Source organism: Emys orbicularis, chromosome 22, assembly GCF_028017835.1.
Source record: "Emys orbicularis isolate rEmyOrb1 chromosome 22, rEmyOrb1.hap1, whole genome shotgun sequence".
Taxonomy (NCBI): Eukaryota; Metazoa; Chordata; order Testudines; family Emydidae; genus Emys; species Emys orbicularis.
In genome coordinates this window covers 9,986,331-10,000,000 of record NC_088704.1, presented here as the reverse complement: position 1 = coordinate 10,000,000, position 13,670 = coordinate 9,986,331, and the positions used below count along the sequence as shown (strand labels likewise).

The window sequence follows — 13,670 nt, the reverse complement described above, 5'->3', positions numbered from 1 at the left end:
TTTTTTTTCAGAAGTGGCCACTGACTTTGGTGCCGCAGGTTTTTGGGTGCCCAATCAGAGACACCCGGGGCTGATTGTCAGAAGACTGTGGGTGCTGCAGGTTCTTAGCATCTTTGAAAAGCAGACTGGAGGAGGGTCATGTTGAGCACTCGAAACTGAGACACCTGTAATTCGTGTGTGCTTCTGCAAATTTTGACCTAGTGCATCTTCAGTAAATCAAGACATGAAGAAGAAAATTCTTTAGTTCCTTCAGCGCTGCTTGTAGCCTCTATCTAGCAAACCTAATCTTTCCTATGCATGGTATTTCTAAGGCCCCTGTCATGCGGTGTCTAAGGGTTGGTACTGTATTTTCCTTCCCTTCCCCTCCTCTTCCCCCACACCCCCAGCTCCATATATCTCCTCCTCTCTCTGCCTAGCAGAGTGTGCACTTTATAACTGCCCGGGAAGGCTGACAGGTAACCAATGAGATGCATATTAGCCTACCCCCTGGAGAGCAAGGACCCTCTTCCCCACTGCTTTACATGTTCAAGCCTATCTTCATTGTCGCTTGATTCTTCTCCGTGAACAGATGGGTCCATTGTCTGCACTATTTATCATCAACCTCTAAAGTGCAAGGCTGTGAACCAGCGATGGAGGAGCAAGGTTTGCTCTTTTGTTCCCTTCTAATTTCAGTGTCAGTTTTGATGCCGATTGTCATTAAATGCATGTGTTTTGGATTTACTAGCTTTAAAAAAGAAAATGCAGTGGAGAGGTCTGAAAAAGACTGAGCTGCAGGGATAAAGCAAAAGGGTATGAACCAGGCAGTCAATTCAGGAGGGAGAAAAAAACCCACCCGTGACTAAATATTTTTATCATCGCTGCTAGGAATTGCAGTTCCAATGCAAGAAAGGTAATAAATCAATTCATGCCTCATTTCATTGATGGGACTTGGCCTTCAGCCTTATGACTAACACGCTGGAATCAATATAACACAATTCACGCACTGTAGTATCTCCGTGCACCTAAGGAGTATTAGACTGGCAGTTAATTTTGATGATTTAAAAAGGTGTCTCCCCCACCCCCCCACCCCTCCAGTGTTCCTTCATTGTTATTGTTTTGTTTGTTCTGTAGCTTTTTAGTGAAGCGTTTCTCAGATTCAGGTACTTTGAATATTCTGTGTAGTCAGGGATTGTATAGAGGGCAGTGTAGTGTCTATGGAGTGCAGCGGGGTAGCACAGGCTCACGTGGAGTGCAAGGCTGCGTATGGCATATTAGGGTTCCCATGTAGCTTGGTTTTGTTCGGAATCCAAATATCGGTGTGGACGTGTTGAATGGCTGAAAAACCTTTTGAATGAACTTAGGCCCAGCTTCCAGACTGCCCGGGGAAGGCGGATGTGTCAGCAAACTGCCAGCGAGCAGCTCGTTTGTTAAGGCAACCGTGAGGGCCTGGGAGCAGCTATGGCCGCAGCAGCGTTTTGTGTCTGTATGGAAATGAGATGAGCCCAGAACAACGCCCCCCCGCACCAAACAGCAGTGGAGTTCGGGCGGGGGTGTGGCAGCTGAACACTCTCTGAATTGTGCACTTGTTGCATTTCTCAAACATGCCCCAGATCAGAAGCCTGGATCTACGTACTCCCTGGCTGTGGAGGAGGCTGGGGAAGGGGGTCAGAATCCAGATCTGGAAACTTGGAATCTCTGGTTAAGAAAATAGATAAGGAATTTCTTTCCCCGCTGCCTGCTGCTGCTTGGTCGGTGTGCTTGTGTGACGGGGATGTTTTCTGCCTTACAAGAGGCGTGCTCCTTCTGACCGGTCAGAATTTTAGCAGAGCTCCATCACGTTGCCAGGCTAACCCACGTCATCGGCCTGTTGCAATCCTGAAGTTGTGTCCCCCCCCCCCCGCACTGTTTTGCCGATAGGCGAGGTTTTTACTGTTAGGCAAGCGGAGTTGGGGTAGAGGTGGGGCTGGGGTGGGAGTCAGGGCCGGCTCCAGGCACCAGCGCAGGAAGCAGGTGCTTGGGGCGGCCAGTGGAAAGGGCCACTGAATTGCTGCTGAGGAATGAAGCAGCGTGGTAGAGCTGCCGCCGATCGCGGCTTTATCTTTATTTATTTATTTTTTTTCCTTCGACGCTTGGGGCTGCAAAAAAGCTGGAGCCGGCCCTGGTGGGAGTGGGGGAAATTCCTCAAAGATTGTTTAAGCAAAGTCATGGGAGATGCTACCCAGAATGATACAAATGAGTCTGTAGATAGGCAAGTCTTTTTGCCATTAAAAAGAAAACTGGCAAATTTTGCAGTCATCTGGTTTCTCTGCTAGGCCTTCGGAATCTGCCTGCGGTGCTCCGTGGAAGCGCACTTTATTTAATAAAGGTTGCCCTCAAATCTCTTCAGCCCCGGAACATGACAGTTGCTAAATCATCTGTTATTTCAGAAAGAACAAAGCTGTGCCTCGATGAGCAAAGCAGAGATAAAAGTCTGAAATTTGGGGGAAGGAAGAGCCTAACGATTTGAGGGCAAAAACATTCCCTTGGGTGAAATCAATAGCTGTCAGCAAACCACTAGGAGTTGGAGAGTGAATAAACCTACAAACGCAGTAAATAGCAGTGGGATGCTTCCTGGGGCCAGTTATTTAGAGACAACATGTAGCGGTGGTCTGTGGAGACACACAATGTTTCAGATGTGCAACCTTATCTTGAATTCTGAAGTTCTCTCCCTCTCTTTCTCTCTCTCTCATACCTATCTTCTTTCTGTCACCATAGCATCCGAGCGCCTCACAAACAGTAATGGATTTAAGGTCACAGCACTCCTGTCAGTGGGGGAGTGTTGTTATCCCCACTTTACATATGAGAAAACGGAGGCACAGAGAGATTAAGGGAGGTTGCACAGGGAGTCTGTGATAGATCAGAATTTGAACCCAGATCTCCTGACTCCTAGTTAAACAGAGGACCATCCTCCCTTCCTGGCGGCCTGATGTCTTACCCCGTCCTTCTCTGGCTGTATCCTCTATGAAGGTATGAACTTCTACACACACACAATACTGTTTTTCTCTTTACTTCTCTGAAGGTAACACTCAGTGTGTTGGTTGAAGCGTCGGTTGTTCCCACTGAAACAATGTTACATTAACATGTGTGGTTTTTTCATTAAAAGAACCACTTGTGACCACTACTAATGATATTTTGCACTTGCATAGCACCTTTCCATTGAAGATCTTAAAGCGCCCTGCAAGCCTTGCTACCTACTTCTCGGGGGTTTTGTGAGGCGTAGCTAATTATGATCCCGATTTTACAGGTGTTCCAGTTTGGCAGTCAGAGCCAAATTCAGCCCTGGTGTCAGCTGATGCCAGTCGCGCCAGCTGATGCCTGGGCTGAATTTAGTGTGCAGAGGTTAAACGACCCATTTTTGAAGTCATTTCAGCAAGTCAGAGGCAGAGCAGAGAACAGAAGTTCAGACTTTCATTCTCCTGGTCTAACTTTTAGGGCTGGTCTAAACTGGGGGGGATCGATCTAAGATACACAACTTCAGCTACGCGAAGTATCTTAGTTCGACTTACCTGGCCGTCCTCAGGGCGGCAAGTCGACCGCCGCGGCTCCCCTGTCGACTCCGCTTACTCCTCCTGCCGAGGGTGGAGTACGGGCGTCGATTCGGGGATCGATTTATTGCGTCTAGACGAGACGCGATAAATCGATCCCCGATAGATCGATTACTACCCGCCGATCCAGTGGGTAGTGTAGACGTGGCCTTAGAAAACACTTGACTACGTTACACACCGATGTGTCCAGGCACGGGTTGTACAGCAGACACCGAGTGAGACATTTGGAGTGTGAGTGACAGATACACTCTTTCTCGCCCTCTTTTACCGTGCATCATGGGTGGGGAAAGAAAGAAAGAAAGTCAAGATTAAGGGCAAAATCTTGGTTTCATTGAAGTCAATGGCAAAACTCGCAGTGATTTCACTGGGGCCAGGGTTTCACCCACAGAATAGACTGTTTGGACAGTAGAATAGGAGGGAGGCAAGTCCAAAGAGAATTTTGGGAAACCAGGGCAATTTTGTGTTGGATTTGAAGATGGACAGAGACATAAATAAAGATGGTAAGATGAGTGATATGCTTATGCTTCCTGGAGTGATGGGTGGAAGGGGGGGCTGAACCCAGCTCTCTGCCCCGTACTCCCAAAGCTTGTTAGCAAGTAGGGATGTACCAGCAGTAACAAAGGGAATTGCAATAGTATTTGGTTTAAATTCAGAGTGTCCGTTTTTCAGCAGAGGCAGGCTCAAGATAACCATGAATCCTGGCATGCTTTCCCAAGGTGGAGCCAAACATGCAGACATCATGGGTCGAAAAAGCCTTGAGTTGCCAGAGCTGACTTTGCATGTCTGTCTGTCTACTCCCAGCTAAGCTGCCTGCCTTTGCAGAGCGCTTGTCACTGTGGGGTCTGATGTGAAACCCCAGGACCGTTGCCGTTCTAGTGACATTACACAGATGTATGCATTTAAGTACTGCGTATTCCGGCTGAATAACAACCATTAGTGTAGTTTAAAGTGGCAACAGAATTTTTTGTCAGACACTTGCCTGGCATAATTTTTCCCCTCACTTTGGGTAATTTCTGAACACAGACGGGTTCTTTAATCAGGGATTGCGATGTGTTTTGAAGTAACCCTGAAAAGCAGTTGACAATCATAGGGACTAGCTACATCGACAGCTTCAATTGTCTGCCATCGAGGGGAGATGGACTTGGAGGGGAAAAAAATACCGAGGAGACATCCAATTGTTCGTATAAGTCGACAAGGCTCATTTAAAAACCCTTTCCCTTAAGCACTGTGGTGGCTCACTGTACTGGAAGATGAATGTACAGCGGTATCTCTGCTTGATGGACTGGGCTTTCATTTTCGTCAGCTGTCATTTGGGGTAGAAACTGTGGTCAGACTTAATGCCACTTTCCTCTGTCTCTTCATATAGTGCCTCCAAAATGATTGCACTACAGGGGGCTGGGGAGACAATCTGCAGAACATTGTGGCATTACTAATGAATGAGCCTAATGACCATATTCATGTACTCATCTGGCATATCCTGGTTCCCAACCTTTCGTCTGCTCTGTGGCTTTTAGACCGGGGTGGGCAAACTACGGCCCGGGGGCCGCATCCGGCCCTCCAGATGTTTTAATCCGGCCCTTGAGCTCCCACTGGGGAGCGGGGTCCAGGGATTGCCCCACTCCGGCACTCCAGCCGGGGAGCATGGTCAGGGGCTTGCCCCACTCCATGAAGTTCTCGGAAGCAGCAGCATGTCCCCCCTCCGGCTCCTACATGTAGGGGCAGCCAGGGGGCTCTGCACGCTGCCCCCCCCCCCACAAGCACCTGCAGACAGGGCAGCGTGCAGAGCCGCCTAGCTGCGCCTCTGCGTAGGAGCCGGAGGGGGAACGTGCCGCTGCTTCTGGGAGCTGCCTGAGGTAAGCGCCGCTCAGAGCCTGCACCCCTGACCCCCTCTAATGCCCCAACCCCTTGCCCCAGCCCTGATTCCCCCTCCCACCCTTCAAACCCCCCTGCCCCAGCTCAGAGCCCTCTCCCGCACCCTGAACTCCTCATTTGTGGCCCCACCCCAGAGCCTGCACCCCCAGCCGGATCCCACACTCCAACCCCCAATTTCATGAGCATTCATGGCCCATCTACAATTTCCATACCCAGATGTGGCCCTCAGCCCAAAAAGTTTGCCCACCCCTGTTTTAGACTGTAAATTCTGAGCAGGAACCTGGTCATATGATCTGTGCCCCCATCCAGACTGGGGCCTTTGGCACTCCCATAATGCAGATGATAAATGTTTAGAATGACAGAGGTAGCAGCAGTAGGCGTTTGGTCCATTGTGTCTAAATCTGTCCAAGCTTTGTGGAAGCAACAATTTAGATGTGACCGGCTAGATTCAAACTCATTGGCCCAGAGAAATACCAGCTGCAATTCCCTGGGCCAGTAAGACCTGCTGCATCCCAGTGGGGGTCACCTCAAAGAGGGCAGTCAGTGTTTCCGACGAGGCCCTCGCTAGCACGGTTTTGCATCGGGATGACAGCCCGGCTCCGTGGGAGCCCAGCTGCTGCAGACTGAAGTAGGCTTGTGCTCAAGCAGCCTATAACCAGCACCAGCTGGTGCTGCCCTCTTTGCGGTCTGTACTAGCCCCTGGCTGGCCTTTGTTCCACCTCCACGTCTCTTTCGAGACCGATGTGGATACCGCACCCTGGCTTGGGAGAAGCTGACGTAAACCAGAATGGAGTCTTCTTGGCCAACCTGTTTAAAGGCAAACAGAGTAAAAGTGAAAGTTGAGTTATGCCCAGTTTTCCACATTCATAGCCACGGGACGCAAGGGTGCGGGGGGGGGTGCAGCATCCCCAGGTTTTATGCAGGGCCGCTGGCACCATGCCCGGGGTCCCGCTCCCCAGCTGCTGGCTCCACACATAAACTGGGGGTGCTTCCTACACCTATGCCCTGCTCCCGGCCCTCTGCCTTCACTCCGCTCCCCAACCCCTCACCTGGGGCCCGGGTCCCGGCCGCTGGCCCTGTGCCTGGGGCTCATGCTCAGAGCCCCACTTCCGGCCCAGTGCTCTGCTCCTGGGGCCCCAGCTACTGGCCCTGCTCCCCAGGTGCTAGCCCGGGGCCCTGTGACTGGCCCCACCCCCCACTCTCAGGCCTTCACTCCCGGGGCTCACGCCCACCCCCCTGACCCAATCCCCCCCCGCCCCCCCGCTCCCAGGGCCCCACACCCGGCCCCACGGCCAGGGCTCTGCTCTTGGCCCTGCACGTGGGGTCCCAGCTGCCAGCTCCTGCCCAGGTCTCTGCTCCTGCCCCCACACACGCCCCCAGCTGGTGCCTCGGCCCCCTTACCTCTGTCTGGGTCCCCCCCCTCCCGGAGACACAGCCCTGCTCCCAGCCTCAATTTGGGGGAGGGAGAAAGAAGACGGGATAAGGGTGCTGGCTTTCAGCATCCCCACTACTAAAAATGTTCCACCGCCACTGCTGAACAGCCTCCCTTCCTGGTCTGTCGGAGGAATTTGACACCAAAATCAGCTTTCAACTAAACTTTTTAAAGTCCTCCCTGCCCACCAGCTGAAATGGTCTTAGTACTTCCTGGTTAAGATCCTACTGTAGATCCACAAGAAGGCATCCTTCTGTGATATTGCAAAACTCAGTGTGCACTGGCAGTGTTGCAGAATGATGCATTCTGGGTTTATCCTCCGAGAACCTTTACGTACCAAGACGATTTCCCAGAGGAGGGTGTGTTCCTTATCTAAAAGGTTAACTGGAACTGATTTCTGTGCTGAATACATCCCCCAATTACTCCCCCCCACGCGCGCACACACAGCCTGGATCATTCTGCTCTTAGTCCCTAATCCCGCAAAGCACTTACATACGTGCATGAGGATTATTCCCTCAGCTTTGGTAGAGCTACTCATGCTTAAAGTTACGTCTGTTTTAAGTGCTTTCCTAGAGCCGGGCCATAAATCTGGGTTTAGCTCAGAGTCAGTTTCCCTCTTTTATTTTGCAGTTCAACTTAAAGTAAATGATCCAGTCAGACCCTCTTAATGTCAACATCAATTTACCACCACAATTTTTATGCTAGCCAAGGTTTCTCAAGAAGCCCTCTGACCTCTGGCAAGCTGAGAACTCGATGAGCAAAGCAAGAGGCACTTTTGCTTTTAATAGTCTTCTGATGCTAAAAAGCTGAACTCTTGGTCCCACTCTGTCTGTCATTGGTTCACACAGTTGTTGCACAGACACATCATGCCAGTAAAGAGGAAATACACAAGTAGATAGTGTAGCTAATTGGAAACCGGTGTGGATCACATGCAGTGTTGAGCAAGACCGTTTCTCCTCTTGGGTATCTGTAAAGCACTATCCACCAGTGGTGTCATCTATACATTAATATTTCAGGACTCAGTCCTGGGGTTAGAGCAGCTGAGTAGGGTGTATTGCTAGTCTCCTACGGTGAACTAAGCTGGAGGGCACGGGATGTTCTGCATGCTGGCGGGACAACAGGAACGCTATGCCCAGTATGCACCAGGAGACAATTGGCTGTGAGAGGCACAGGGCCGGCTCTAGCATTTTTGCCGCCCCAAGCACCAAAAAAAAAATAGCCGCGATCACGATCGGCGGCAGCTCTACCGCCGCTTCTTTCTTCGGTGGCAGGTCCTTCGCTCCGAGAGGGAGTGACAGCCCCACTGCTGAATTGCCGCGGAACGGCCAGACATGCCACCCCCCTCTTCATTGGCCGCCCCAGGCACCTGCTTGCTACGCTGGTGCCTGGAGCAGGCCCTGGAGAGGCACCATTTCATGGGAATTGTCAGATTGCACTTAAGCAGCAATTGCTTAAGCAGAACCAACTGCTTGTTGCCACACGTCCCCCTCATTGAGCTATGGAGTCATGGATCGCAAAAGTCTACAGGTTAGAAGTGGAAGTGAACGCAGAGGAGAGAAGATTGACTCAAGCGGCATTTTGAGTATTTAAACACCATTGAGGCTGTGTCAGGTTGCAAGTCTGGGACCTAGGTACTGTGCACGGGCCAGGGAGAAGTGTCTGGGGATATCAGCTCTTTGCCTATGAGGTTTGGCAGGAAGAAAGACTTTTCCATGTATGTATTTAAAATGACTGTTGTCACATGTGCCCTGTTCGCCCATCTGATGGAACGAGCTAGGTTAAGTCCACCACCTTAAAGGAGGCTAAAGGCCTGTCAGTCACAGATGTGCAAGGCTCCCCTTCCTCATCCTCCTTTTGATAGAAGCATGATGTGCTTAATCAGTCCTCTGCTACTTTTTGTTCTTGCCTGTATTTTAATGTATCCATTCTTCCGGGTGGGGTAGGGGTAAGGAGCGGGAGAGAGCTTCGCACCTTCCAAAGTTCTGAGTTCGGGCTTCCACTCAGGGCCAGTTGTTTTGCTGCCCAAATGTTCCGAATGTGCCTGTGAAGCTAAAAGGGGGCGTTTGCAATAGAAGGAATGGTCTTAATTAACTCAACGACAGTGAATTTCCTGCTTGGGAAAACGACCCTTGGCCTACCCGTCTGCACATTGTTTGTAAAGGACTGAATTAACAGCCCTGAAAATCCAAGACATGCATAGGCAATGCTAAGCTCCCCCAGATCTACCCCACCCAAGTGCTTCTACACTGTTCTGGAGGGGCCACGTGTTGGTTGGGGAGGGGAACAATCAATCTCCATAGCTCATTCAACTCTTGGCTTCTTCACTGCAGCTTCAAACGTGGGGCAGTTACATCAGTTGAAGTGATGGTTTTGTATACCGGAAATACGTTCACCAGTTCAGCAAAGTACTTAAGTAGTTGCTTAAGAGCAACCCAATTCAGCTAATTGTGTGCTTTAATGCTTTGGATTTAAGCATTAAGTATTTTGCCAAATCATGGCCTAGGAGCTACCCTGGGACCATGCTTACTACGGTTCCTTCCGCTTCCAGCATTATGGAGAAAATAATCCCTACGTTGAGGTGATTCTTAGCAAAATTTTATCTTCCAGACTGGCCAGAGGAGATGCTGGGAGAAGCAGTCACGGGCACTTACTTTGATACATAATAAGAGAATTTGAAATTTTGAGGTGTGATCAATAATGATTAATTGGGGAAGAGGATAAAGGCCTGAGGAAAAAAACGAGACATTTTTAAAGTAACAAGAATGTGTTTATGGGGAGGGTTGGGGTGAGAAATCATTAATTGGCCTTTTTCTATTAAACTACCTTTGTTATCAAACCAGGCTTTAATTTCATCTCTATCTGCCACAGAGCACTGTAGTCTGGAATAAAATAGCAGTGCTTCCCAATAGCAGTACTGTCAGTGGTTACCGAAATTTAGAATGCGAGGGAGGAGAGATTTGAGAGGATACTGGTGAAAACCTACTGTGAAACGCACTATGGAAAGTTTCTGCAATGGTGGGGTTTTCCCCCTCTATATTGCTGTAAAACATGAGCATAAAAGAAAACATGCATCAAACAAGCTCATTTTTCTCCAAGGACCATATCATCATTTAAGGCTTAATTCAGCTTGATGTTTTGCCTGTCCTCTATAAGCTGTACTGTTAAGGTTAAGTCTGTTACAGTACATTTCTGTGATTATACTAAACGCATTTGAGATCCAGTATCTTTTCCTTTATTTGTTTCCTGGTCAAGTAAATTTTTAACAGGCCTCTTTAGACGAGCAGAATGTTATCGCAATTAAAACCTCTCCAAGCAACAGAAGCACTGGCTCATGCAACTGTCACTCATTGCTTTACAATGTGTGGCTTTCTTAAAATATTAACAATTAAGGGGGAAGCTTTGGCCAAAATCTGACGTGCTTAGAGCAATTGGATAAAGGCAAAGCCAACTACTGGTCTTTAATCAACATATGGCTAGTAAATAAAAAAGCTGAAGGGTTTTGTTTTCTCCTCCCTGCTTGTTTTACGAAGAAAAGTGGGCTTGTTCTCGGGCTTTTTCTTTTTTTCATGTCGGTTCAAACCCATCAGCCCAGGGACTGTGAGGGAGAAAGGTAAGAATTTATCAGCAGGGACTCCAGTTTTCACGGCTGGTTTCTTATTTTATTTTTAATTTTTTTATTTATATAAATGATGACACAGTGGACCCAATCTACAGCTGATGTAAACCAGTGTAGCTCTATTGAACTTCAGTTTACATTAGCAGAGGATAGTAGAATTAAACAGCATCAATTCTCTGGGTTTGAGCACAATGTCTGGTTGAACTGGGACAAAAAATAGCTGGCTGAAGCTCATTCCAAGTCAGTAAGACAAGAGGAGTCATGGTTAGATGCATTTCATCTGCCCCCACATGGTATCATGATTCCTTTCCCATGATTTCCTGTTCAAATATCCTGATTTCCTTCAGCGTTTTCTTCCCCCTATTGCAGGAGATCTTTGTCTCTTTCTGCCTTCTGTCCCCTATGTCCTCTATGAACACTGAGGCCAGGAGTGGAATTAATTTTACATATCTTGCTCTTCTGTCAATACTTCTGTCAGTAAATTACTTCTGCAATTTCTTTGAAACATCACCGTCTCCTTTCACTGACCTTTTATTCCTTATGTGCTTGGAACTTTTTTACCTTAACAGCTTCTGCAATCTTCTTTTCCATCTCCGTCTTTGCTCTTATCATTTTTATACACTCGGCTATAATCTTTCCATTTATGTCTACATATGTTTGATAGGTTGTTTGTTTTTTCCCCTTAACCCTAGAGGGACAATTTTTGATTCTTTCTTATTCATATATAGCAGCTCTTGATACAGTATACACCTAGTGCCGAATGTTTCTAAGGCTACAGGGCACAATTAACTCTTGGGCATATTCATTTATTTTTAAACTGTTTTACTAGGGAATTTCCTCTCGGGTGAAACACTTAGTTTCCAACAACATCCCAGAGCCTGAAAAGAAAAAAAGCAAAGGGATGTGATATAAAATCATCCATCTCACTCCAGTGCTTTCACTTTGCACTAACCTGGTGTGTCAGATCTAAGCATCTCAAAGTCCTTTGCAAATGTTAGTTAATGAAGCCTGTGATGTTGGCTGTTACTTTCATACACATTTTCCAGACACGGAGAGGTTAAATGACTTGCCAAGGCCATGCTGTGAGTCAGTGGCAGAGAGAGGAATGGGAACAAGGAGGCCTGAATCCCAAACCTCTTTCCTAACTATTAGGCCCCATTTCCCATCATTTATGGCAGATGAATGTTGGAAATGGTAACGTACATTTGTACACTCTCCACACTAGCAATGTTTAACTTTCAGAACAGGAATTTCTCTCTAAGCACTTTCTATTTTCCCACTAAAGCTTTCTTTTCTATTATTTTAGCCCATTTATCTCAATAATTAGATACTAAATTGATAGCTTTCTTATAAATTCTTAAGTAGGTAGGTGTATTTGATTTTACCTAACATTTTCTCTCACTTTTGCTTTTCTTCCAACAATAGCTCAGTTGATGGCATTTTAAAGAAAAAATAAATGATTGAATCTTAATTAAATTCTGTTTTTTTAAAAAGAGATTTAGTTTCTTGGGTAATTGTCCACCTTTGGATCCATCATCTTCACAGCTATTCCAATATTAGCTCCATTCCTTTTTCCTTCTTCCATCTTTTACATATTGTACGTTCCATTTGTCTAGGTAACTCCGGTATTCCATTCAAACTTATTCATCATGTATTTATTGGATTTTTGCCATCATCTTTTCTTCCCACTGAGTTCCTCTTTCCTATCTGATAGTCTGATTTGTTTGATCAGCTTCTGATTCTAACTTCCCCATGGGGGCCATTCCACTGGTGTAAACCTGTGTAACTTCAGAGAAATCAGTGTTCAGTGAAATCAGTACTCAGCACTAGTTGAGTATCTAACCTATAATTGCTCTGGCTGTCAATGGGCTTAGACCCATTGTCTACTCTTTTAGATTCTTCTTTATTTCCCTCAACTTCTTCACAATCTTTGCTTCCTCCTTTTGTCTTGAGTAATGTTCTCATCTCCTCTGAAAGTCTTCAGTAAATGTTGAGGTGTTACCATACTGTTAGAGACATTCTGGTTATGGCTGTACAAAGGGATATGTGGAATTAAATAAAACTTAGAATGGTAAATTGTGTTCAGACTTTAATACCCTAAACACCCTCTCTTGGTGTAGTAGATAATTCTTTAGATCTTCAAGATAAGTAGGCTTGGAAGGATTAGCTTTTTATCAGTAAATGTCAATTTCACTCATCACACACAAACAATGAAAGAACATTTCCATTGATTAATCATAGAAATTTAAAGATAGGCCAAGTAAGAAAAATGCTGCTTAAGAACTTAATAGAGTTTGACTTAAGGATATTTAATGTGTATATTTTGACATGTGGTGTCAATAATTTGTGTTTTAACAGTTATAAAGCTTTAACTTTTTGAATCTCAACATCTACTGTCATTAAATAATTATCTGACACCTCCCTCCCCAATAATTAACCACAACTGTGGCGATTTAAATAGATAAAGATAGAAAAAAGTGCTTAAAAATAAAACTGATATCCATCAAAATTATTTAAAAAATAAAAATCAAATTCTGCCGAGCCTGAAGATAACCCAGTGGAGGCCACTAAGGAAATCAACACAAATCCAGTGTTGGCAAAACCACTGATGATTAGTCATTGGAAAGGTGCCTTGGAAGGTAGTGAGGAAGGGGGTAGATGCATTGGCTTGGACAGCTATTTATAAAAAACAGATGTACACATTATGAAACACAAGAGATAAATCTGAACACATATGGCAGCATTTTCATGGTTATTTAGAATCACAGTCATCCACGAATGATTAATCGAGTCCTTCCCAAAACAGGAATGCACAGTCTCTTGTAAAGCATAAGACATTTTTGTTTGGTCTTTCCCCTCCTACTCTTCTTGAATGAAGGCGTGCAGGTACTATAGTTATGTCCTCCAACACCAGATACAGAAGACTCAGTAAGACTACACATCCCCAGAATACTGGACATTCCGGTACTTTCTGGAACAGCGTGACCCCACCCACGCCAGCGTGACCCTGCTCCTGTCAGCGTGACTGCACGGAGGATGCCGTTTTTAAGAGCGCGCCGCCTTGCCCCCACTAGTGTGACCTCACTCTTCAAAATGGCTTTCTCCATCCATGATACTGAGGAAAACCACGTCTGGCTTCGTCTTAGTACGAGACGGACAACAACCCTTAGAAAAAGAGAACTGTTTT

At 46.7% G+C, this 13,670-nt stretch overlaps 1 protein-coding gene across 4 annotated transcripts in view; it reads left to right on the top strand.

Moving 5' to 3' along the window:
* KAZN (kazrin, periplakin interacting protein) overlaps positions 1-13,670 on the top strand; it is a 747,507-nt gene that overhangs the window by 400,971 nt on the left and 332,866 nt on the right. Inside the window, exon 3 of one of the 4 annotated variants that reach the window (XM_065421353.1) lies at positions 1,955-1,989. The exons of 2 other annotated variants lie outside the window; for them this stretch is intronic. In XM_065421353.1, coding sequence (XP_065277425.1) covers positions 1,955-1,989 — 35 coding nt within the window. Of the gene's footprint in view, positions 1-1,954; positions 1,990-2,125; positions 2,147-13,670 lie in introns of all 4 variants that reach the window. One more of the 4 variants, XM_065421352.1, reaches the window with a different exon arrangement.